We start from the raw sequence: 26,636 nt of genomic DNA, 5'->3' as shown, positions 1-26,636 counted from the left end.
TCCCAGCTACTCAGGCAGGAGAATCGCGTGAACCCGGGAGGCGGAGCTTGCAGTGAGCCAAGATCGGGCCACTGCACTCTAGCCTGGGGGACAGAGCGAGACTCCGTCTCAAAAAAAAAAAAAAAAGAAGACCATCTTAGACACCACTCTGAGGATACAGTTAGCCAAATATAGAATGGGGGCAATTCTGTAGGAAAAATTATTGTTCATCAATAAGTAGCATTGAAAGAATAGAAGAGCTGGCCGGGCGCGGTGGCTCAAGCCTGTAATCCCAGCACTTTGGGAGGCCGAGACGGGTGGATCACGAGGTCAGGAGATCGAGACCATCCTGGCTAACACGGGGAAACCCCGTCTCTACTAAAAAAAACAAAAAACTAGCCGGGCGATGTGGCGGGCGCCTGTAGTCCCAGCTACTCAGGAGGCTGAGGCAGGAGAATGGCGTAAACCCGGGAGGCGGAGCTTGCAGTGAGCTGAGATCCAGCCACTGCACTCCAGCCTGGGCGACAGAGCGAGACTCCGTCTCAAAAAAAAAAAAAAAAAAAAAGAAAGAATAGAAGAGCTGTTAGAGATTAAAAGAAACCTGAGAGACACAGCAACCAAATACAATTTGTTTATCTCAGTTGATTCCTGACTCAAACCAACCAAATAATTTTTGAGGCAATTGGAGAAAACTGTCCATGGACTGGATAACTGATAAGGAATTACTGTATACTTTGTGGGATATCATGGTATTGTGATCAAGTTGTTAAAAATTTAGTCCTATTTCTTAGAGACACATACAAAGTATATACAGGTGAAACTAAATTGTCTGACACATGCTTTAAAAATACCCTAGGGGAGGCCGGGCGCGGTGGCTCAAGCCTGTAATCCCAGCACTTTGGGAGGCCGAGACGGGCGGATCACGAGGTCAGGAGATCGAGACCATCCTGGTTAATATGGTGAAACCCCGTCTCTACTAAAAAGTACAAAAAAAAAAAAACTAGCCGGGCAAGGTGGCGGGCGCCTGTAGTCCCAGCTACTTGGGAGGCTGAGGCAGGAGAATGGCGTGAACCCGGGAGGCAGAGCTTGTAGTGAGCTGAGATCTGGCCACTGCACTCCAGCCTGGGCGATAGAGCGAAACTCCGTCTCAAAAAAAAAAAAAAAAAAAATACCCTAGGGGATAGGGGGGAAGGCAGATAGATGAAACAAAGGGGCAGAATGTTAATAACTGTTGCAGCTTGGTTCTTTATATTCTGGCTCCTTACTTGTGTACATTTAAAATTCGCCATAACAAAAAAGTTAAATGTAGAACCTTTTTAAAAAAATAAGCAAAACAAGCCCTTGCACAGGTATTCACGGAACTGAACTCTTGGAAATTTAAGGAACTGGAAAGCCAGTCAAGGCTGGAGGCATTGGGGAGATGGCAGGGCAGGGAAGACTCTGAGTTTGACCTGGGCCTGGCATGATGGTGGAAGAGAGGGGAAGGGGCATGAACCAATGCATAGTAGGGTCAAAAGCCTCATCGTGCACATGCCAAGTGCATTCCCTGTTCCCATGCTGTGGGTGATGGGTGCTTGTTCCATCTCCTGGCCACACTATGGAGCCTTTATTTTTTTTTTTTTTCATTTTTTGAGACAGAGTTTCACTCTTGTTTCCGAGGCTGGAGTGCAATGGCACGATCTAGGCTCACTGCAACCTCCACCTCCTGGGTTCAAGCAATTCTCGTGTCTCAGCCGCCCAAGTAGCTGGGATCACAGGCACACACCACCACACCTGGCTAAATTTTTATATTTTCAGTAGAGACGGGGTTTCATCATGTTGGCCAGGCTGGTCTCAAACTCCTGACCTCAAGTGATCCACCTGCCTCAGCCTCCCAAAGTGCTGGCACTACAGGCGTGAGTCATCATACCCAGCCCTACTCTGGGGTCTTTTAGATGAAAAATGCCACCATTGTCCCACACTTCAGACTCTTCCAGACCCCCTCTCCCCAACTCCCAAACCCCCCAGTCCAAGGTGCAGCACCGCCCCACCCAATTGGCAACTGACACAAAGAATGCTGGTCTATGCCTCCACCTGCTGGTGGCTACTGGGAAGTGAACCTGCCAAAAGCCAAAGGGCCCCCTGAACAGGGAGTTAAGAATGTTGTAGAAAGATCTGGTCTTTCCCTCATAAAAGAAACACATGCCAATAAACATATAAGAAAGCCTTTAATTTCATCACCATAAACATTATACTCTGATTGCTCACTTACAGTATAAAATATTTGCCCCGCTAAATAAATAAGACATTATTGCAAACGGCACTTAAACCCCCCTGAGAGATAAGACCTCCTTAGCTCAGGCAGGGGGTGCTCCTGAGTTTCTGTGTGAGATTCCCCAAGCACAGATATACTCTGGGGGGCTGAGATGGACAAAGGCCTGGGAAACCACACTTTGTGCTTCTGGTCCTGCAACAGCTCCAAACAGGGTTGTGGAGCCAGTGGGGAAAGTTGGGGGTGAGGGAAATTTCAGGCAGTGCCTTCATCAGCCCAGTTCTAGAGACAGTAGAGGGGAGTAGAAGTGGGGGGAACCAGGCTGGGCCAAGAGAAAAGGGGTGGTTAGGGAAGCTGTTGAGACCTGAAGCCCCACCCTGCACCTTCCTTCAGCCCCCTAACCTTGGGTAACAGCGTTTGGAATTATCAGTCGGGATGAGTAAAATTTCCAAGGTCCTGGGTTAGGCATTTTGAGGAGCCAGACCCCAGGAGAAGAAGATTCTGGCAATGATCAGCCCAATGACCAGTGATCTCAGTGGACCTGATTGTTGGGGATCCCACCCTACCCAAATCTTAGACACCAACACAGAAAAGCTAGCAATGGATTCCCTTCTACTTTGTTAAATAAATAAGTTAAATATTTAAATGCCTGTGTCCCTATGATGGCAACAAAGGGACCAATAGGCCACGTCCTGATAAAAGGTAAGAGTCGGGGGATCAGCAAAAAGGCAGTGCTGTGGGCTGAGGGGACCTGGTGTGTTGCCCCTCAGGACTCTTCCCCTACAAATAACTTTCATACGTTCAAACCCCACGGAGGAGTGTTTCATCCTAGAAACTCCCATGCAAGAGCTACATTAAACGAAGCTGCAGGTTAAGGGGGCTTAGAGGTGGGAAACCAGGTGACTGAGTTTACTCAGCTCCCAAAACCCCTTCTCTAGGTATGTCTCAGCCAGGAGGCTAGCTGTTAACCCTGAGCCTGGGTAATCCACCTGCAGAGTCCCCACATTCCAGTGCATGGAGCAAATCAAATGCCCTGCCCTTCTAGCCTCCCTGTAGAAGTCCAGACTGAAACCCCCTTGGAAGGCTTCCAGTCAGGCAGCCCTAGAGACTGGGGAGAAGGGAGAGGGATATCCCAGCCCCCAGCTGTGCAGCTATGCACCTCAGCAGCACAGGGTGGCAGCAGAGAGCCACATTACTTTGGCAGCAACAGAAACTGGCGGCCAGCCCGGAAGCCCCATGGGGCTAACAAAGAGTGGGGAGCTGGGACCCAGTGAGGCAGGCCCTCCACCCCAATGTGCTGGAAGTTTTCTACACCGAGTATTTGGCCAAGTCACTCTTGTCAAATACTACCTGTGTAGCAAAGTAAATGGCAACCAGACCCAGGCCTGCAGCAGACACCATATAGGCAGTGACAGACTGGCTGAGCTGGACGATGGAGCCCATAAACAGGGACGGGGCCACCTGGGACAGCAGGAAGGCACTATCCAGGATGGCGAGGTCCAGGCAGATGCCCCGGCCCGGAACCACCCTGGCCTCGGTGGGCTCACCCACCACCACACGTACAGAGACATCGCGGGCAGAGGCCCCGCAGAGCGCAGGTGGAGGCGGAAGCAGGCCACTGCCTCCAGCACCCACGTGTCCATTAGGGAAGGGAGCTCCAGGCTTAGGGCCTGGCAGGAAGCTGGTCATCAGGCTGTCCTCACTGCTAGTGCCTCCAGCGTCCCCTCGGTATTTGGGCAGGAACACCTAAGGCGGAGGGGTGAAGGAAAGGGGAAGAGGACAGGTGTGTACCCAGCACTGGGCCCCCCATGCCCCCCAGCTGTGAGACTGGACCCTCACCTCCACCCCAGGGGCCGGAAAAACACAGGCAATGGGGCTTCATGAGAATCAGGAGCAGGAGAGAAGATGAAGACCTTAGTTGGTGCAGGTCTAACCAGGACCCTTCCTCAAGAGTGGGAGAAGGGTAATGGGTGGGGCGGGGACAAAATGTGAACCCCAAAGTCTAGGTCTCCTCTAGCCTCTTAGAACAGGTAAGAGGCAGACAAACTCAATACCACAAGTCAAAGAGAGAACAGAGCTCCAAGGTAAGGAAAAGACACAGGGGGAATGAAGATGGTGGGAGGAGATGCACAGAATAGAGGAACAAAAGCCAAGGCAGGGCCCCTGATAGCCCAAACGCCACGCGGCTCTCCTAACCTTCCTTCCTGCCTGCCCTCCGCTTTGAAATCTGGAAATCCTCATTGCCCTGTGCATAGAAGCTCTGCCTCTCTGGCATCCCAGATGCCACTAGGGTAGCTGCCCTGCCATGCGCTCCCTTGTCCTCAGCCTTGGGGCAGGGAGAATCCAGTAGACCTCAAGCAGGAGGAATGCCCCTCTTCCCACCTCCTCCAGCCCCAGCTGTGCTAATGTTGAAGGCTTCCTACTTCCTTCCTGTCTGACTTAGATCAGAGTGACTGGTCGACCAGCATCCCCACAACCCCTGCCCTTGATGGCCTAGAGCCTCCTATTTAAGGACAAGGCCAGGTCTTATCCAACATTGTCTCCATGCCAGAAGAGTTGAGTTGGCTGCATTTGCGAGCTAGGAGCCATGGCAAAGTTCAAACCTGACACCAGGGAAGCCCACAGCTCACCATACAGCTCAACAAGTGGGTAAAGGAACAGGCAGACAGCGTGCAGTGCCAAGTCTGCCATCAGCTGCTGTTAGGAAGGGGCCTCCCAGGACTTCTCCTTCCTGCCTGCCACCCCAGGAATGTCTGCTAAGGCTGGAGTCTGGAGTGGTCCAAGGATAGACATGCTGCTGCATCTGGAAAAGATGGCTAGCCCCAGAACGTTCCCTGGCACGATGGCACACACTCAGGCCTGGCTGCTGCTGCCAGCCCCCTGCCCCCAGCCCAGGCAAGCAGAAGAGTGAAGGTTGAAGGTTATCAGTGGGCTAACAGGGGTCTCAGGGACCAGGCTCCCCTAACCAAAACTTTAGCCCCTCCCCTCCATACCTCTCACCCCTGCAGCTACCTGCTTAGTTAACCAGCCTCTGAGCTACAAACTTACCTACTCCTCCTCAAGTGCTGTGAGAGGCAGGGGCAGGTCTTCCCTACAGTCTGAGAGCTCTCTGAGAGCAGGCCTGCATCTCCTCCTCCCTTGGGACACCCCAACTGCATGCCCTTCAAGGCAGAGTCCAGCACCCAGGGTTGTAGCTCAGTGAGGTCACTGGAGGGGACAGGGTAACCACACTGCCTGGGTTAGGTAGCTTCCCAAGGAAGGGGGCCCCTGGAGGGCTGGTTAGTGTAGGGCCGACCAAGCAGGAGGTCCCCACGACTCACACAGTGCCCAAGTGAGTGGGTCAGGTGTCAAGCTCAGATATCTGCCATGGGGCAAGGGGAAGGGGAAAGGGAGGCAGGAAAAGAAAAGGGAATTAGAAAAGCCAGAAAGGAAGTGGGTAGGAAGGAGCCTGCCCTATCTACAGACCAGAGTAGGACACAGGCTAAGTCAGGTTGCTGCTCCCTGAAGAAAGAGGTGTTGCTAAGGACGGACCATTCCCACTCGCATCTGCTGAGGCTGACAGGGGTCATCCGATCTAGCGCCCTGCCTCTTCATAGAACAACCAGCCTAGAAACCTAGGGCTCCTGCTGGCCTGACTCTTCGGGATTCCCGCTAATGGTTTTGCATTTCCTGCAATCATCCATTCAAGTGCTACACAGTCCTGACCCCAGGAAGTCATTCCCAGAATCTAATCTACACTCTTCTGCAGACCAAGCCTCTGGCCCTGGGGCTAGGATGAGCTTCCTCTCTGATTCAAAGAAGCCTTCTCCCAAGTTCCTTGCCAGGTATCAGGTTCTGGGCTAGTGGGCCTCCCAAAAACCCAGACCACCCCTCCCACCCTGACTCCACCCACCAGCCAATGAGTACCTGCCTCTCCCGGTGGTAGAGGGAGGCCAGTGTGTAGGGCAGGATCTGCAGGGCTGAGAAGGTGAACCCAGTGAGGGCGGCTGAAGCCGTCACCACAGCCACGCTGTGGGACAGGCACGTGGCACCGGCAGCCACAGGGAAAGCTGCCACACTGGCCAGATAGACTGCTCGAGTGCCGAATCGCTGCACCAGCCGGTCCATGACCAGAGAGAAGACCAGGGAGATGGCGCACTGCAGGAACAGCCCCAGACTGCCCATCCGAACGCCTGCAGAGGGAGAGAGGCCATCAGACAGGGCCTGGCAGGGAAGGGTACGCGCAGTCTTGAGGAGATGAGAAGGCGGGACCACAGGCACCTGCTGCACAAGACCTGCTGTGGACCAGCCCTGCTCCCCAGCACCCTTCCCCTTTCTACCTGTAGCAATGGGAGTCCAGGTTCTTCCCCTGACCCTCAGAGAATGTGGGCAAAGCCCCTCGCTGAAGGCAGAGGAAGGTGGTCCGAAGGTTTCTTGGGAGTCTCAGCTGTGGGGACAGGAGGGTGAGAGGGAACACAAAGACAGATAGCCATAGGCTTCAAGACGATTCTAGGACACCTGGAAGGCACTGGTGAGATTATTTGGAAAGTCGTCGGGGGAGGAGAGGCAACACTGCGGCTGGAACCAGGCAGGTCTAAAATCCAGCCTTGACTCCTCCACTCCCTCAAGACTTTGAATAAGCTCCACCTTTCCTTCTGTCAAACTGGGGCAATGACTCTGATCAAACTCCTAGAGCAGCCAGAGGCCCTCCTGAAACTGCAGGCAGAGATGTTCCACACCCGTGAGGAGCTGTGTGTGCAGACTGGGTCCATCCCCACTTTCCTGACAGAGAAGGGCCAGGATGGAGAGGCACCAGCCCAGACACAACCCCAAGTGTCGTCTCTGGTGGGCGGCTCCCACACCCGCCTCTGCTGGCTGCTGAGGCCTTACCTTCATCATAGTGTCTCCGGGCCTCGGTGCCCAGCTCAGCTCTGGGCACGCCCTGGTACAGCCCCTCGCCCACGAAATCCGTGTAAAACAGCGTGAAGGTCATGAGTGCCATCCAGCTGCACAGCTCAGCCACGAAGAGCCGGCGCAGGGTGCGGGGCATGCGGCAGCACAGCTGGTGCAGCCGGGGAAGCAGGGCGCCCAGGTTCCGGAAAGCCAGGCGGGCCCAGCACGGACAGCAGTGGGACGGCAGGGAGGGGGCAGACAGCCCTTCCACTGGCTCGGCGGGGCCCAGTGCTGTCTCCTCGGCCACCAGCAGTGTGGCTGCTACGCAGGTGAGGAAGATGAGGGTGAGCAGGCCAAAGAGGCACTCCTCCTGGGTGCCCAGGTAGGGGGCCAGGGCACTGGTGTCCCAGTCAATGGCAGGCAGGAGGTAGCCCAGGCAGCCCCCAAGACTGATCATGAAGGCATAGACGGAGTAGGCCTGGCGACAGTGGTCCGGGTCCCGGAACAGGTCAGAGAGCAGGGCCTCCAGTGGAGTGAAGCACACCTGGCCACAGAAGTCCAGCAGCCCCACGCCCAGGATGAGCAGTGCCAGCTCCAGGGGCCTGGGATCCGGGCACAGCAGCCCTGCCAGCCAGCCGGCCCTTGGGATGAGAAAGAGGCTCAGCAGGATGCCCAAGGACAGCGCCCAGATGAAGGGCCGCCGGCGGCCATAGCGTCCGCGCCAGTGGTCACTGGCTGAGCCTAGGAGCGGGACAGAGACCAGGCCCAGCACTGGACCGATGCCTGCAAGAAGGGAAGTAGTATGAGTCAATGGCTGGGACCAGTAAAGGGCAAGGGGAAGGGGACCCAAGCTCTGTGAGAAGGATGGAAATAACATTCCGTACTCGACACTGTGCTACATCTTCCCAGGGATGCTGTAATTTACTCCTCATAACACAGGCATTACAGATGCCCCCATTTTCAGATGGACAAACTGAGGCATGGAGCAACTAAGAAGTGATATTTATTCAAGGGCACAGACCTAGGGAGGGTAAGAGGCAGTGTTTCAACAAGCAGTGTGACTCCAGAGCCTGCAATCCTCAGAGGGACACCTCTCCCTGGGGGTGAGGGGTTGTCACACAATGGTGACTACTTGCCTTCTGTGGCTTTTGCAGAATTTATCTGCAGAGTCAGAAGCTTGCCCTAGGGGTAGGAGCAAGCCCCAGCTGGGAGACCTTGATGGAGTCCCAGCTCTACTGTTCAGCTGCTATTTGGCTTCGGCTAAGGCTTACCTAACCTCTTAAAAGCCTCTGCTTCCTTCTCTGTAAAATGGATCACCTCAAATGGTAGTTGTAAACATTGAATGAGATAATCGCTGTAAATTATAAAAGGGCTAGCCAAAGGTTAGGAGCCTTTCTCCAGTGTCTCCTATGAGCCAGGCACTGTGCAGGACCAGGGATCCAGAGGTGACTAGGGTATGTCCTTGATATTCTCTTCTTTCTCTTGGTGTGCCCCCTCAGCCCAGGGTCACCCTCCTGCCTAGCAATGCCTTCCCAGCAGACCACCTCTCCCTCCAAGCAGCTCCCAGGGCAGAGGTACGCCTGCCCCACATCCCAGGTGGCACGTATCTGGAACAGGAAGGAAGGAGGATGTTGTGACTCACCCAGCACCATGGTCATGAACTTCTCTTCTACCCCCACTTCCAGCAGCAGAGGTGGCACATAGGTGATGCCTGCGGCCAAACACACTTCCAGGCCAAAGGTTAGCAGGTTGATCAGCAAGAGCTGGGCTTTCCGGTGCCGCAGCAGGCGGCTCACCCACAGCCTCTGGACCATAGTGGGCCAGGCGGGTAGGGCTCAGGGGGCCGTTTAAGCACTCCAGAACTGCTTCGTCTCCGCTCTGCTCCAGAAGCCACGGCCTCTCCTCCTTGCTGCCGCCAACTGCCTAGCAATCAGCCAGGCGCCCATTTCCGCCAGCCCTTTGGTGCCGGTCCAGCTTCTCAGCCCATGCTCAACACCTGCTGCTGTGGGGCACCTCAGTGGGGACACATCTCATCACTCAGATCCTAAAAGGGCGGGGCAATCACAAGCACACGGGGTGTTAAGTTCTGGGAGCCAGGTCTCCAGGATTTGCTCTAAATTGTCTGGATCCTGATCATTCACAGGCTGGCGATTGGCCCTGCCACCAAGGTGCCACCCCCTGCTGCCCAGTCAGGAAATGCATGTTAATATTAGCCTAAGGCTGACATAATTAATAAGGTAAATATGATTTTTTAAACCTCAGCACTCTCCAGAGCCAAACAGATGTTGGTTGTTCTCTGTTTTGAAAAATCTACAATTGCCCTTCCCTGTTAGTACTGGGGAGGGGAGGGGGTAGCAATCAAACCAGCTAGCAAGGTGCCCCCGGAGACCCTCTGCCAGGCCTGGTTTGTTTGCTTTTCTCTTTCTACTCCCCAAACCTGGGGTGTTCAATTCCCATTTGTTAAGAGTAACACTTCCTATTCCACATTGCTTGGCCATAAGCCACACTGCACCACAACCCCTAACCCCAAAGACCAGGATGAAGGGGAAAGGGAGGAGAGGCTGTTTTGTTACGTTGGGTTTTAACTTAGAGAAGGCTCCCTGGGATGAGCCAAGGCCTGAAAATCTCTACCTTGAGTTCCTCCCTGAGGTGAACGTTCAAGGGGAAGAAACAATCCCACACGTGACTGTCCAACTGTCATGGGAGAGTGGAGCCGTCCCCAGGTTCTAGCTCACAGGGGCATGAAACCACACCACCTGGCAACACCTGTAATGATACCAGGGACTCCCCCAAGCTGGCAGGATGCCCAGCCACTTCCAGGGCAGCCCTTCTGTGCTCCCTAAATGGCAGAGAAAGAAATTTTTCTGTGCTCCTTTCAATTTTCAGCAGAGAAGTCCCACACCCCTTCCTGCTATACCTGCCTCCTGTGCAAAGAGAACCATCCTGTATCTCCCCTGCCAAGCAAGTGGCCTCCAAGTCTTACTCCCTGACAATACACCCACTGCAGTCACCTCTGCTTAGAAGTGACTATGAAAAGCCAGGTGTGGTGGCACATGCCTGTAATTCTAGCACTTTGGGAGGCCGAGGCAGGTGGATCATTTGAGGTCAGGAGTTCAAGACCAGCCTTGCCAACATGGTGAAACCCTGTCTCTGCTAAAAACACAAAAATTAGCCGGGCATGGTGGCAGGTGCCTGTAATCCCAGCTAATCAGGAAGCAGAGGCAGAACTGCTTGAACCCGGGAGGTGGAGGTTGCAATGAGCCACTGCACTGTAGTCTGGGCAACAGAGCAAGACTCCCGTCTCAAAAAAAATAAACTTTGGGAGGCCAAGGTGGGCAGATCACCTAAGGTCGAGAGTTTGCGACCAGCCTGCCCAACATGGTGAAATCCCGTCTCTACTAAAAATACAAAATTAGCCAGGTGTGGTGACTCATGCCTGTAATCCCAGCTACTTGGGAGGTTGAGGCAGGAGAATCGCTTGAACCTGGGAGGCAGAGGTTGTGGTGAGCCGAGATCACGCATTTGCACTCCAGCCTGGGCAACAAGAGCAAAACTCCATCTCAAAAAAAAAAGAAAAGGTGACTACAAAAGAGGGAACCAAGTCACACATCAAGAGTAGATACTACAGAGGGTGAGTCTTGGTGAGGAAAGGCAGGAGGCTCCTTATCTGTCATCCATCCCAAAACAGAGGAAGGGGACAGAGCTTCCTGGCACTCGTGGCTGGAGCACCTTCCTTCTCCTCCCTAATTCAATCCCATAAATGCTACTGAAGGGCACCTACTCTGGTGCAAGGACCACAGTGGCTGAGGGCCTGGCTCCAGTCTCCTCCACCAGAGACCAACCCCAGGCCCCACTCATGCCCTCTGCCAATCTCAGCACCTCATAATAAAAGGCACTTCAACTTCTCTTATCTTTTCACATAATACTAAGCCCCATGGGGCCTTGCATGTTACAAAGCGTGTTGTGGGTGCTCTGAGCTGTGCCACAGAGAAATCAGGACCAAGTGTGGTGGCTCACGCCTGTAATCTCAGAACTTTGAGAGGCCAAGGCAGGAGGATCACTTGAGCCCAGGAGTTTAAGACCAGCCTGGGCAACACAGCGAGACCCCCTTTCTACAAAAAATTTAAAAATTAGCCAGGTGTGGTAGTATGCACCTGTGGTCCCAGCTACTTAAGAGGCTGAGATGGGAGGATTGCTTGAGTCTGGGAGGTCAAGGGTGCAGTGTGCAGTGATCAGAACATTGCCTCCAGTCTGGGTGACAGAGGGAGACGCTGCCTAAAAAAAAAAAAAAAAAAAATTAGATGGCTATCAATCCTGGGTAAGGTCTGTTCACTCCACCACCACCTTCAGGGGCTTTGCAGCTGGCAGATCATGAAGGAAGGGAATTGAGATAAGGCTGGGCAACCAGCAGCCTCCTCCCCTAAATCCTGGTCAGACTCACCCTTTGGGATGGGGCACAGGGCCTCCTATGGAGGTGGCATGAGAAGGTGTGTAAAATACTGACCCATACTGTCTTCAAAAGGAAGGTGAAGGCCAGACCTCAGTCTTAGCTGAGCTGTCGTAGGTTCAACTTGAGTCCCTCATTGCTGCATTTCCACAGTGCCCCCAAGAAGGAAAGCAGGAGACAGCACAGAGACCAAGAGGCAGTGCCATCCAGCCTAAGAGGAGGGATTCTGTGGCCAAAGGCTTCCAGCCCATTCCACTCCCCACCCTTGTTCTGGGAGGGCCCTGAATGCTAACCTGCTCTGGGTTTTCAGGAGACCAGGTCCTCCCTGAGCAAACAGAGACTTTGTTAGACCCAGCCTCGCCCATAACCTGCACCCATTCTCTAAGTCCTGGCTGCTCCCTATTGTTTAAAATAATTTGCAGGCCAGACACAGTGGCTCACATGTGTAATCTCAGCACTTTGGGAGGCTGGAGTGGGAGGATGGCTTGAGGACAGGAGCTTAAGAACAGCCTGGGCAACATAGCAAGACCCTGTTTCTACAAAAATAAAAATAAAATAGGCAGGGCACAGTGGCTCATGCCTATAATCCCAGCAATTTGGGAAGCCAAAGCAGGCAAATTACCTGAGGTCAGGAGGTTCAAGACCAGCCTGGCCAACGTGGTGAAACCCCATCTCTACTAAAAATACAAAAATTAGCTGGGCATGATGGCATGCGCCTACAATCCCAACTACTTGGGAGGCTGAAGGAGGAGAATCACTTGAACCTGGGAGGTGGACGTTGCAGTGAGCCAAGGTCATGCCACTGTACTCCACTCTGGGTGACACAGCAAGATTCTGTCTCGAAAAATAAATAGAATAGCTGGGCATACTACCACACCTGGCTATTATAGGTGGTTCACGCCTATAATCCCAGCACTTTGGGAGGCGGAGGCAGGCGGATCACCAGGTCAGGGGTTCCAGACCAGCCTGGCCAACATAGCGAAACTCCATCTCTACTAAAAATACAAAAATAGCTGGGCATGGTGGCGGGCACCTGTAATCCTAGCTACTCAAGAGGCTCTGGCAGGAGAATCACTTGAACCCGGGAGGCAGAAGTTGCAGTGAGCCAAGATTGTGCCATTGCACCTCAGCCCCTGCAACAGTGCAAGACTCCATCTCAAATAAAATAAAAAATAGGCTGGGCACGGTGGCTCACGTCTGTAATCCCAGCACTTTGGGAGGCCGAGGCAGGTGGATCACGAGGTCAGGAGATCGAGACCATCCTGGCGAACACGGTGAAACCCCATCTCGACTAAAAATACAAAAAAATTAGCCGGGTGTGGTGGCGGGCGCCTGTAGTCCCAGCTTCTCGGGAGGCTGAGGCAGGAGAATGGTGTGAACCCAGGAGGCAGCGGAGCTTGCAGTGAGCCAAGATCGCGCCACTGCACTCCAACCTGGGCAAGACAGCAAGACTCCGTCTCAAAAAAATAATAATAATAATAAAATAAAATAAATAATAAATAAATAAAATAAAAAATAAAAATTAGCTGGGCATGGTGGCATGCACCTATAATCCAAGCTACTCAGGAGGCTGAGGTGGGAGGATCTCCTGAGTCCAGGAGTTCAAGGCTGCAAGTGAGCTATGATCATGCCACTGTTCTCCAGCCTGGGCAACAGAGTGAGACTTGATCTCTAAAAAACAAATAAATAAAAATAAACCACAGCTGTCCAGCAACCATTAATCACCCCACCTGCCTTGCCCCTCCCTTAATCCAGTTCCCAGGCCCCCCAGGAATTAGCAGGAGCCTTCTTAGCCCACATGGGAAAGACAAAAGAAAGGGGTAAAGAGAAGAGTGCCCCCCACCATCCTCCTACAGCCCAGAGAGCTCATTAGCAGCTTCCCCCTTCCTGGGTTGTCTTTCTCCAATGCCCCCCACCCCCACCCAGAGATTCTTTACCTGGTAACTAGGGGTTGGGCCAGGTGGGGAAAGGATTTGACTAGGAAGGGGGCAGGCTTCAAGCACCCCTGTATTTGGTTGCAGAGCCCGTCCTCCCTTGTTTGAGTTCTACTCTGCCCAGGGGTCCAGAGTCCTCTTGACACCCCCAGACTTTACTCTTCCCAGCTCAGAATTGCCTGAGGAGTTCCAAGCCCATAAGCACACTCTGCCCTCCAAAGCCCCCTTTTCTTATCCTTGCATCCTTTCCAGTGCCTCGGTCCCTGTCATTTCATCCCTACTCCAGGGTCCTCGGGCTAAGGAGACCACAAAGGACTCCTGAGCACTAAGTCCAGCGGCTCGCCATCCCCCTTCCAGGGCCGCCTTCCCTGGAGCATAAATGGAGGAGCCCAGCCTTTCTCAGTTCTCAGGCTCAGGGAGGTCAGAGAACAAGAAGTCTTTCAGTACCACTTTCCTGGCCACCACTCCCATCAGCAGCCCCAGGGCAAGCTTCTTGCCAAAGCTTGCAAGTGACAGATCAGTTGGAACCCCGCCTCCTACCCCAAGTCTGCGGAACTCCCCCGTCCTCCTGGGGACAGGGTCCAATTCTCCCCTACACCCTCCAGTCTTGGAGATGCTTCTAAAATCCTCCTGCCCCACTACTCCTGGAACACTTTGTCTGGCAAAGACAAGATCAATCAGAAGAGCCAGCCTCACAGTGTTCACCTGGCAAGGAGTGGGCAGGAAGAGGAAGGAAGTGGAGGGGCTGACCTCTCAGAAAGGCAAGGAACAGGCAGCCTTCTAGGACAAGTCCTTCTCAAGTTCCAACCATCTCCCCTCCTCTCTGGGCCCAGCAATGGCAAGAGAGCAAGAAAGCTGGAGGAAACCCAAGGCCTCTGGGAACCTTTCTGGAGCTCTACCCAGGTCATCCTTCCTCATCCTTGGGGGAACAGAATCAAAACCCAGAGACTGAGGGCCCTGGGCAAGGTCAGTGAACCTGGATCCTCACTGCTCCCCTCCAGGTACTGGGAGATACATGCCCCTATGCACCCCAATATGTAACGCCCCAGCAAGAAAAGGGACCTAATGAATGAATGGCTAAGAGCAAGGGGTGGCAGTAGAAGCAAGGGTGAGGGCTTCAGTCCTCCTCCTCCCACGTGCTCCCCACACACCGAGGACTTTCCAGGCCCAACTCCAGAGGGAGCAACTCCTACGGGCTCAAAGGTGGTGAGAGGCTCAGATAAACCCTCCTGGATTGGAAAGCCCCCACTTCAGACCAGACCCCGAGCAGGGAGTTTTGGGGGAAATGAAACTGAGCAACAGGAACAAACTTGGCCTGAACTTTGTCCAAAATACAGAAGCCAGAGTGGCAGAGGAGGAGGAAAGCCGACCCGAGCCCACTCCCTGGTAGCTCCCTAACGGAAGGGAGGGTCAGAGGGGGATGCATAAAGAGGCCTTTGAGGGCTTTCAAAGGGGATCCTGCCACCCCGCACGGCTGAGGTGGAGCTGGGGGAGCAGATTCCCTCTGCTGACAGACAGAGGCCAGTGGAAGCCCAGGCTGGGGGCAGCCCCCGCCCCGGGCCTGTGTCAGGCAGCAATTCTAAGGCTTCTTTATGCAGGCCAGCATCAAACCCCACCCAGGCACATCAAACGGCTGCAGCCCCCACCCCGACCCCGCAGGCTCGGCGACCCTGCGTGTTCCCTGCACACTCACAAAGACCCGCTGCTTTCTCCCAGGCTCCTCAGAAGCGGCTCCTCTCCCCTTCACAGCCACCCCGCAGCCCTCCCCCCAGAAGGGGAAACCGGGGGCTGGCGAGGCACGAGGAATAATGACTCAGCGGAGGAAAGCGGGTGGGGTCACCCTGGGCCAACCTCCCGGACACACACCCCACCAAGGCTGCCCTGCCCCAGGTCGGTGAGATGGCAGAAAAGGGCGACCCCAGCACCTTGCTCCAAACTGAGCTCTCCAGGGTCCTCTAGGTTGGGGACAGGGAGCGGACTTCTCAGGTCTGGGGGTTCCCCAGCCCTCATCCCCACTACCCACCCCCAACTCGCCCCAGTCCCAGGGGACCAATGCTGTCAGCTTACCTAATGAAACCTGGTACACTGCACTCCCCACATGAGCCCCACCCTCACAGCAGCTCCACAGGAGCCTTGGGGACACCCGAGAAACAGCCTGTACCAGCCAGACCTGGAAATGAGCATTCTTGTGAGACAATGAGCTCCCCATGACAGATCCCTTGTGAGAGGTGCTGTGTGCTTGGGCTGCCACGGAGATGGCGGGAGGGACATGGCATGAGACAACCACGGCTTTGGTGACTCCCAACCCACTCAGTCTTTCATTCTCTGGGGCCAAACATTCCCAAAGCAGTGAGGGGCTCTGCTTTCCCCAGTCCTGCCCTAGAGAAAAACAGTGATTTGCAGAAAGAGCGGAGGCTCACAACCTCACAGGGCTTCCAGGGGCACCTAAGGACCCCACGCAGAATGAAGCCCCCCCACCTCAGGGACTCCTAAGAAAGACTAAGGGCCAGCAGTGGGATGGGGAAGCCCAGCCCCACCCCGGACTTGCTCCCTGGTGCCTGCCTCCCCCAGGGCCCGGAGGCCAGGGATTTAGAGTTCGCCCTGCTGAGCTGCCTTTTCTTCACCGGGACTGGAAGCCTTCTGCTTAGCAGCTTGTCAGAGAGGGTGAGGGGGCTGCAGGCCGGGACACAAAGGGGGATTAGGGAGAAACCTCTCGGCCTGCAGAGTAATCCATCAAACTCTCTCCGACTGCCAGCGCCAGGCCCTTCCCACTCAATTCCCCTTCCAGCTGCTGCTGGCCCCCACCCCCTCCGGCTCCTGAGCCCATCACATCGGGCAGCAAAGAGAATCCCAGGCCCTAGGGGGGCAGAGGGGGCACACCACAGACACTGGGAAAAGGGCAGCGGCTCCCTCCCCCCACTCACCCCCAATGTGTGAAAACCCAACAGGTGGCAGTGGCGTGGTGGAGAGTGGCTTTTGTTGCCCTGTCTGAGAGCCCCAGTCCAGCTTTGGAAAGGAAACAAATGCCAGAGGAGATTGGGGGAAGGGGAGGGGAAGGGACAGAGGGGCAGTCCCTGGAGCCAGCACTGCCCTCCCCTCCCCTCTCCTACCCAGTGACAGGGATTCTGGGGCTGGCCTGACCCTCACCTTGGCCAGAGTCAGTCCTGGACAGCCTAAGCTGGGGCTGAAGCATGCAAGGGTCACCTGGCAATCCCATGGTGACAGTCAATATAGACACAGTCTGACTCCAGGCACCTGGGCCTCCCGATCACACTTCGTTTCTGAGAACAGCTGCAACCCAAGGTCACACTGGACATGCCCTCCAAACCAGGACCAGCAGGGCTCTTCAACCCGGAGCTCTCTTCCACCCGAGGGACCACAACCCTCTGAATCCTGACGTCCCCAAACCCTGGCAGACTCTGCAGGTTGACCTGGGTTTGCATGCCAGCTCCACCACTTATTAGAATTGCATGAGCCTGTAACTTCATCTCCCGTGCCTCAGTTTCCTCATCCACAATGAATAATAGCAGGCCGGGCACAGTGGCTCACGCCTGTAATCCCAGCACTCTAGGAGGCCGAGGCAGGTGGATTACCTGAGGTCAAGAAGTTCTAAATCAGCCTGGCCAAAATGGTGAAACCTCATCTCTACTAAAAATACAAAAATTAGCCAGGCCCAGGCATAGTGGCACACACCTGTAATCCCAGCTACTCGGGAGGCTGAGGCATGAGAATTGCTTGAAACCGGGAGGTCAAGGTTGCAATGAACCAAGATTGTGCCACACTGCACTCCAGCCTGGGCAACAGGGTGACTCTGTCTCAAACAAACAAACCACAAACACACAAAACAGAAAAGAAAACGCACAATAGCAGCCAACATTAAGGTTGTAATACATGCTAGGCACTCTGCCATGCGTCTTGGTCTTCCAACCCTCCGATGAGGTGGGTACAATTAGTATACCCATTTTACAGGCACGGAAACTTAGATTAACACCACCAACTTTATAGATGAGGAGTGTGTTTGAGATACAGGATATGAAAGTTCCTGGCAGCCACTTCTTTGGTTGCCTCCTCAATGGAGGAAGGGCTTTCTCATTCCCAAACAGGAGCAGCCGTGGTTAGGGGAAACCAACTACATTTTCTTCTCGGTTTCCATTCCCCTCTCACCCATGTGCCTCCCTCACCGCACCAGCGCCTCTTCCAGCCCCTAGCAGCAAGAGGAATGCCAAGAATGCAACTGCCTCCCCAGGTGCTGGCCCCAACAGGTGAGGAGAGGTCACTGCAGCAGACCTGCCTGCTGGAGGAAGGCTGAGAAGGGAGGTGGAAGGTGGGACAAAGATCCCATAGTTATGAGACAGCACGATTTCCATCCACAGGGAAAATGAACACAGTGGCCGACCCCTACTAACTGCCTCAGAGGTGTCTAGCATGTGCTAGGTACTTGATATATTGTACCTTCTCTCCAATAACTCATAATTCATACACTCCAAATCCAAGGTAGGTATTTAATATTCATATTCAAGGATGAACAGCTCAGTCTCAGAACATAACATGCCTAAGGTTGCACAAATAAACAGTGGTTGAACAGAAAATTCGAACCATTTGAAAATGCTGGGCCGGGCGCGGTGGCTCAAGCCTGTAATCCCAGCACTTTGGGAGGCCGAGACGGGCGGATCACGAGGTCAGGAGATCGAGACCATCCTGGCTGACACGGTGAAACCCCGTCTCTACTAAAAAAATACAAAAAACTAGCCGGGCGAGGTGGCGGGCGCCTGTAGTCCCAGCTACTCGGGAGGCTGAGGCAGGAGAATGGCGTGAACCTGGGAGGCGGAGCTTGCAGTGAGCTGAGATCCGGCCACTGCACTCCAGCCTGGGCGACAGAGCGAGACTCCGTCTGAAAAAAAAAAAAAAAAAAAAAAAAAGAAAATGCTGGAAGGTGCTCTGAACTGGGAGCCAGGAGACAGCAGTCCTGTTTCAGCCACTTTTTTTTTTAAGAGCTGTGTACCCTAGACAGGCCATCTCACCTCTCTGGGACTCAGTTTCCACATCCGTAAAATTAGAGCTAATCTGGATAATGCCGAAGGTTCTTTACATCTGTGCAGCCAGGTGATCTCACATGCACCCCCTACCCCGGGTAGGTGATTTTTCACCAGCAGCTACCCCCTAAGGGCTCACTGACGAGGCTACACGGCATTCAGGAAGGCATTCATGTTCATCCTTGTGAAATAGGAATATAAAATCCCTACTTTGTATTTGGACTTTCATGGCCTCCTACCAATGAGTCAAGGGGAATGAGGTGGAGAAGGATGCCCAACTGCACTTACCCCAACCTTTACCTGCCCACACACTCTCAGGCACCAACAGAGTGCCAAGGGTCAGCGGTCACCTGAAAGTAAGCCGAGTAACCAGGACATCTGGGGGCAGAACTGCCCTCTTCCCTAGTCCTTCCCAGAGTTGGACTCTGTTCCTGGCAGAAATTAGTAACTGAATTCTCTCCTTGGGCCACAATAAATGCTTCCCTACAAGGTGGGGCAGCAGTACCAAGAAATTCCTTGGTCCAAGGTAGGGGAATAGGAACATGGGAGGGTAAGAGGGAGCTTGGCACAGCGTCCAGGCCACTTGGAACTTCCTTCCCTGCAATCCTGCCTTTTCATACAGCCCCTGAAAAGAGAAGCCTGAATGGCCTTCCTCCTACTGAACTTGACCCTTGCCAGTCAGCCAGGCTAGACAGCTCTCCCTATCCATGTACAGCCAATCCTACTCTTCCCTTTAGCCTGGCCTCCCTTAGGAGGTGAGGTATACAGGAAAGAGGCCAGGAGACTAAGGATCTGTGCAAACCTACAGATGGGCAGCACCCTGGACCAAGAGTCAGACCACAGTGCTGGTTCCACTTCTGCCATGTCCCACCTCTAGGGTTTCAAACGCAGTGGCCTGTAAGGCTTTATTAGATCTGAGTCCTAGAGTCTGTGATCAGTCCCATTTATAAACAGAGGGCTCCAAGTCAGACTCAGTACTCAGAAAGTGTGTTCTCAAAAATAGTCACTCAGTGGTGGGCAAGGAAAGAGTGGGCCCCCAAAGAAACTCATTTTCTGATTTCAAGATCCCAAGCTTGCTGACCCTTAGAAGTATACCTCAGCGCATGCAACCTAACCTCCACTACGGGAATGTCAAACAGCCCTGAAACCCACCCACCCACCCACCCACCACCACAGAGCCTCAGTTGTGCGTAAGCTCGCTGTGAAGGTGCTGGGGACACAGAAACAACTGATCACAGCTCCCTTTGGCAAAAGGGATAAAATGCAATCGGTGTGCAATGAGGTGGCACAAGTGTGAAGACACAAATCCATGGGGGGGGGACCCAATGTGGGGGGCACATGCAGTTCTTCCAGGGCTTCCTAGTGGGAATGGCCATGTTGCTTAGCCTTGGGGGATAAGCAGGTAGGTACTATGCAATATAGGGGTGGGGGTGAGGGAGATCCTTTTTTCCTCCCCATCATAAAGGTCAGAACTGACACTTCTATAACGAAAGATATGGTAACAAGAGAAAAGCATAACAGGCTGGTCGCAGTGGCTCACGCTTGTAATCCCAGCACTTTGGGAGGCCAAGGCAGGAGGATGACTTGAGGTCAGGAGTTTGGGACCAGCCTGGGCAACATGGTAAAACCTTGTCTCTACTAAAAATACAAAAATTAGCTGGGTGTGGTGGCACGTGCCTATAATCCCAGCTACTCAGGAGGTTGAGGCATGAGAATCACTTGAACCTGGGAGGCGGAGGTTGCAGTGAGCCGAGATCGCGCAGGGCAACAGAGTGAGATGCCATCTCAAAATCGACGCTGTTTACAAAAAAAAAAAAAAAAGAGAGAGTGAGAGAGAGAAAAGCATACAAATTTATTTGATCATAGTTTTACATGATACAAGAGCCTTTAGAAATGAAAACCCAAGGCCGGGCGCGGTGGCTCACGCCCGTAATCCCAGCCTCTCCCGTCTCGGCCTCCCAAAGTGCTGGGATTACAGGCTTGAGCCACCGCGCCCAGCCGGAGCCTGGGACTTCTAATCACTCCCACCCCTCCTTTTGGCCTCTCCCCAGTGAGGTGTGCTGGAAACAATACCGGACTCAAAATCATGAGACTGGGTTTTGATCTCAGATCTGGGCTGGCTATCTGTGTGTCACTAGATGATTCAGCATACCTCCATGGGCCCCCAAATAAGAGAATTCATTAGCACTGGGCTTGTTTTTGCTTCCAACGTGGTCACCAGGCTCTGGTTTCTTCCCCTTCCTGGACTGCCTCTCCCTTCCACCTGAGCCCTGCCCAGCTCAAATCTCACACCTCCTCCACAGCCCCCTGGAAACCAAGCAGTCAAGTATCTCCTCTCCCCGCTGTATCTCAACTGCTCTAACCAGGCAGTCCCCAGGGTTGGAGGCTGCCCACAGTCCTCAGGGTCTCGGATTTGCAGTCCTTCCCCCACTGCCGTCCTTCCCACTAGTGCTTCAGCTCCTGGAAAGCAGGAAGCACAGACCCTGAGAAAAGTTGGTGCCCAATAGAAGGCCTATGGGAAAGGCTGAATCAGGATTCCCGTCGGATGTGATTTTACCAGTGTGCCTGGGATCCAGGCAGGGCCACGTTCAAGCTACCTGGGTGCTCCGGTCACTAAGGACAGGAGCCAGGAGTGGGAATCTAAATTGCCACATCCCTAGGGATGGGCCAGGCACTCCTAGCTTGAACACTATTTGCCAACTCAAAGTACACTTGAGATTAGCAAGGCCAGGGGGCAGGGGGGCACACAGCGACCACAGGGGAAAGACAAGAACTGCTGTTGTGGGCTGGCTACTCCCGAGGGTATCCTCTCTGGCTGGGCATCCTGTCTATCCTGGATATGGTGACTGGGGATTGTAGACTACAGTGCCAGGAGGTGGCCTCCAAACCCCTTCTTGCTGGCTGGTCCCCGCTCCCCAGAAAGTGATCTCCAGAAGTAACAAAGAAGGGGAAAGGAAACATCTATGGAACACCTCGCATGTGCAGGCGCTTGGCTGAATATGCACATCACATTTAATCCTCACCATAACCATGCAAGGTGAATCTTATCTCCATTTTACAGGCAATGAAGTCGAGGCTAACAGGGAAAGCAGGCCCATGTCCAGCCTCAGAAGCAAGAGATTCCACAAGTCAGTCAGGGCCGGTGGCAAAACTGTGGATTTCTTCCCGTGGAGGGGAAAACACAGACCATGTAGTAGAAAAAAGGATTCAACAGGAAGTTCTGGCCAGGGATCAGGAGCATCCCATGACGGCTCTGTCACCAGCTGCCCCCCTCCCTAGCCCAAGCAGGGACACTTAATACACTGGACAAAGCTCAACACTCCAGCTCTACTGCTGGGAGTCGAGTGGCATCAGTGTTCAAGACACTGGGCCTGGTACCAGCTGGTCCAGTCTCCACCCCTGCTGCCCAGCAAACAGGGCCACTAACTGTTCAGAGAAAGCTAGGCTGGGTTTTTTTTTTCTGGACACCAAAGAACAGTGCAAAAGATCCTAAGGGTTGGGGAGGGAGGACAGAGCAGAATCCCAATTTCAGGGCACCCTCCCTATGCAGTTTTCCTAAAAACAACAACAAATAACTGTTTGCATAGAAGGTTCTTAACTTCTCAGGATATACATTCATGTCCATGGTACCCTTTTCCAGCCTGAGGGGTATACTCTGGGAAGGTAGGCTGGGTAGGGGTTTCTGCACTAATTAAATACAAGTCACACAGTAGCAGAGTAGTAGACGAGAGACACGGACATCCAATCTTGGTGTGATCTTCGCACAGGACCACAAGTTCAACTGCAGATGTGTCCTTCGTAGCTTACATACAGTTATCTATGGGCTAATTCCCTTGCTAAGAAACTCTGGTTTCTAAGTGTAAACCACAATGATTGGCTCCATTGTCACCAAATAACAGCAGCTGACATTTATCAAGCTCTTTTTACAAGCAGCTGCTGTGCTCAGAGCTTTACCTACATCAGCTTATTTAATCCTGGAAATACTGTGAGGTAGGTACTATTATCCTCATTTTACAGAGGAGGAAGTTGAAACAGTTTAAATAACTCGCACAAGAGGAAACCAGATTCAAATCATTTTGCCAAAGCTCTATCTCTCAACGGACTTCCCAAAGTCCAGGAGACCTTGCTACCCAAGAAATAAGGTCTAGAGCAGAGTTTTGTTTTGTTTTTTAAGAGCAAGGCCCAAGAAGAGAGTCCCAGGCTAGGCACTGCTGTCCATTCAGTCCCAAATGATTGATATAATATATAGTTGGTACTAACATTTATTGAGCACTTACTATGTGTCAGACACACAGTTTAGTACTGTATATATAATAGTGAATAAAGCTATAATTTTTAGACTTTATATATTACATAATTATATGTTTATAAATTTTATGTCTGTTATAATCTACTTGACAAAGCTATACAGTAAGTATTATCCCCATTTTGCAGCCAGGGATACTGAGGCTTGGACGAGGTTAAGTAACCTGCCAAGCTGGTGGAGCTCACCTAGTGAAGCAGCCAATATAGTAACTGTCTTTCAGGCGGGGCACGGTGGCTCATGCCTGTAATCCCAGCACTTTGGGAGGCCAAGGCGGGCGGATCACGAGGTCAGGAGATTGAGACCATCCTGATTAACACGGTGAAACCCCGTCTCTGCTAAAAATACAAAAAATTAGCCAGGCATGGTGGTGGTGGGCGCCTGTAATCCCAGCTACCTGGGAGGCTGAGGGATGAGAATCGCTTGAACCCAGGAGGGGAGGCTGCAGGGAGCTGAGATCGTGCCATTGCACTCCAGCCTGGGCAACAAGAGTGAAACTCCATCTAAAAAAAAAAAAAGAAAGAAAAGAAACTATCTGATAGTCTGGGTTTTTATTCATAATGTTGACTTATCAGGCTGTGACGTCCAGATGATAGTGCTTAAAGTCTTCAAGTTAACTTTACTTTGAGTCTTCAGACCAGCCCTGCCCAGGCTGAGAGCTCCAGTTTGGGTAAGGGGAGAGCGGGAGGGAGGCCTCCACTATCCCTCCACCACCCAGTGGCCTGGAAGGGGCTCAGGAGACCACCAGGGATCACTGTCTACTCCTCCTCCTCCTTCAAGGTTATTCAGGGAGCCAGGAGGGACGGGGAAGTTCACCACACACTCCATGAATACATAGGAAAACTCCCCCTAACACACACCCACTAAATTGGGGCCTATCTGTCCACAGCTGTACATTCATCCACAGCTGTATTTTTATCTTCAAACTCATTCTGCTGACTCAAGCTCCATTTTCTGAGCACTTTCAGAATAACAGAGTCCTGGCTCCACGACAGGCCTGGTGGGAGGAGATAAGGGAGGAATGAGGGAATGGGACTGATCCAACAGAATGGCCTGCGACCTCAAATTACGTTCCACTTACCCCTACAATATGCTGCTCTATGGGTTTCCTCAGGCTTCCAGTCTAGCCTGGGCCTCCCGGGCCCTTCCCACTCCCAGCCCACAGGCCAGCCTGTTCCCCAGCCCTCGGGCAGGTGAGTCCACACCAAGGTGGTCTCTGCTCTGAACGGAGATCCGCTAAGTGCATCAGGAAAGGTAGTCCGAAGCCCCTAAGACATCAACCCCACCCCTGAGCAAAGGTTCCAGGACCCCAGCAAGGGTCACTCTGGGCCCTGGTCAACTGGCAATGCCCGGCTGCAGACTCCAGGGCAGCAAGACAGCAGCTGGGCTATTCTTAGTCCCTGCTCCACTGGGATCGGGTCTGTGTAACAGCTGAAGGGCGAGTCCTCACCAGGTACCCACCATGCCAAACCCCTCCCTACCCCCAACTCTGGCCCCTTGGAAAAAGAGGAAGCATAGGGAACATGCCCTGGGGTGGGGAAAAGCTGAGCAGGTCAAGAGTGTCTGTCAGGAAGATGGAGACTGATTCAGAGGTCAAGGGCAAGAGCAACTCACAGGACTGCAGTGCGTAGGGGGAGCGAAAGACTACAGGAAGGCCTGACCCGCACTCCGGAGAAAACCTGCAGGTCCCTGGGGCTTTTCCAGCAAGCCTGCTTAGGCCCACAGCTCTGAGAAGCTGCACGGGATGCCCAGGTACCACCACATCACACCTGTTTGCCGTTTGCAGCACTCTCTCCTTCCCCACCTGAGACCAGGGAGGCGAGGAAAAAACAGCGGCCTTTCTCTCCCCACAGAGGGGGAAACTGAGGCTGAAAAAGGGACACAGTAACACACACACACACGCGCACACACACACACACACATGGTCCAGCCCCAACTCTGTACCCAGAGCTCGCCCCAGGTCTAAAGTCCAAGAGGGCTCCGTCCCCTTTTCCTCTCTTAACTCTCACTCTTCCTCAAGAAAGTCGAACCCGGCCTGAGCACCCCGCGGCGCCGCGGCAGTCGGCCCCCGTCCCGAATCCCCCAAGTCCCGTACTGTGCGCGCCACAGTGACTCATCCTGCCCCTTTCCGGTGAAGCCCAGACAAGAGAAGAAAATAAACGCAACTTTCCAAAGAAAAGTCTGACGCGGGAGGCTGCAACAGGAGCGAGCGGCCGGTCAGCCAGCCGTTGGCCCGGCCCGACCCGGCCCGGCGCTCCGGGGAGGGGCCGCTCCCCGCCCACACCGCCCCCCGGCCTGGGACAGCGCGGGCACCTCTTGCCTGCCCGCCCTCCGCGGAAGAAAGCACAGCTCAGCGGGGACCCGTGCAGGCGCCGGGCACTCGGCACCCGCCACGGCAGAACGCGTGGGACGCGCCCTTCTCTGGGATTAGCGCTGGGCTCGGCGCGCAGCGCCCCGGACGGCCACGGCGCGGCCCCATCCCGCGAGGCGCAAAACACGCGACACCGCGGAGCTCGGCCGCGCACTGCTGCTCCCTTTCCCGCGCCGGGACCCTCACCCCTGGGAGAGGAGGGGCCGCGCTCCTACCTGGCCTAGGCGCGCGGCTGTCACCCGGAGCCAGCCCGTACAGACTGGTTTCCCCCCTCTTTTCCTTGCCCCCCACACGCGCCAGCCGGCGGCTTTTAAATCTCCAGGTTACTCCGCGGGGGGAGAGAGCATGCGCGCTGGGACTGCCAGGAGGGGGGCGGGGCGAGGCGGGACGGAGGTGGGGGGTGCTGCGAGGGGGGATAGAGGGGTGGGGCTGGTACCCAGGGGAAGAAAGCGGGAGGTCTCCAAGCTGGCTTTGTAGCCGCGCCGCGACGGGCAGCCCCCGCGTGGCTCCCAGACTGCCCTATCATTACCTAGGGCAGGGCACCGCCCCCTCTGTCGCTTGCCACCAAACATTTAGGTGAAAGCTACCCGGCTTCGCGGGGCACCTCCTCTCCCCTCCTGGGAGCCAGTCTGCTGCGACCATTACCCAGGCGTGCCATTCTGGCCACCCGATCTCCAGGCAGAGCTGCACCCTGTCCAGGACCATCCCTTCAAAGGAGAGGTCACGTTCTTCCCGAATTACCCTTCTGCTCTTTGCTATTCTCCAACGCAGGTAGAGCTAACTCAATCCCTTTTTCTGCGCTAAAAACCAAATTCCATTTTTTTTTCTCCTTAAGAGTGTGTATGGGGAAGAATGGATGATAAATTGCCAATGAAGTGTTCTCTTTGTCAGCTGTTGAGCAAGGTCCTAACAGATACCTGTTCCAGAATGCCTTTGATAGAAACGTGCAGGTGAAGGCGGAGAAGTGGAGTCCCAGGCTGGCCCTGGGGGTGGGGGGTGGGGGTGGGGAGCAGTTTTGTCTTTTTTCCTCCATGGAGTTTTATTGGGTGGAGAGAAGTCCAATTTAGATGGATCATTGACTTGAATACTACAAAGTCCCAGGAAGATGCCTTTGAAGGGGAAGACCTGGTTGGCCTTAGCCCTGGACTGGGCATTGTGGCACTGGGTTCCAATGCTGGCCCTGTGTCAACAGCTGTGTGATGTGGGCCAAGTCTCTTCCATGTTCTGGGCCTCTGTAAGCGGGAGTTAGCCTAATGATCTAAGGGCACCTTCCAGTTGAGAGGTAGAGGGAGGCAGAGAAGAAAGGGAGATAGAGAAGGGAGGGGAAAACAGTGGCACCCTGGTGGCAGTGGGGAACAGAGAGCAGGTGCCAGAGAGAGTTGAGAAGAGAAAAATCAAGAATTTACCTTCTGAGTCACTAAACAAGTTTAACTTGAAAACTGTCTC

At 53.9% G+C, this 26,636-nt stretch overlaps 1 protein-coding gene across 1 annotated transcript; it reads right to left on the bottom strand.

Moving 5' to 3' along the window:
* Positions 1-2,167: 2,167 nt before the first annotated feature.
* SLC45A3 (solute carrier family 45 member 3) lies at positions 2,168-25,626 on the bottom strand. Its single transcript, XM_025390820.1, has 5 exons — positions 25,406-25,626; positions 8,745-9,146; positions 7,100-7,885; positions 6,137-6,402; positions 2,168-3,976 (listed from the first exon to the last, which is right to left on the bottom strand). Exons 2-5 carry the CDS (start codon positions 8,914-8,916, stop codon positions 3,539-3,541), a joined length of 1,662 nt encoding a protein of 553 aa, XP_025246605.1. The 5' UTR covers positions 8,917-9,146; positions 25,406-25,626; the 3' UTR covers positions 2,168-3,538.
* Positions 25,627-26,636: the final 1,010 nt, after the last annotated feature.

The sequence above is a fragment of the Theropithecus gelada genome, chromosome 1, assembly GCF_003255815.1.
Source record: "Theropithecus gelada isolate Dixy chromosome 1, Tgel_1.0, whole genome shotgun sequence".
Lineage (NCBI taxonomy): Eukaryota > Metazoa > Chordata > Mammalia > Primates > Cercopithecidae > Theropithecus > Theropithecus gelada.
This window is presented reverse-complemented; position numbering and strand designations above follow the sequence as displayed.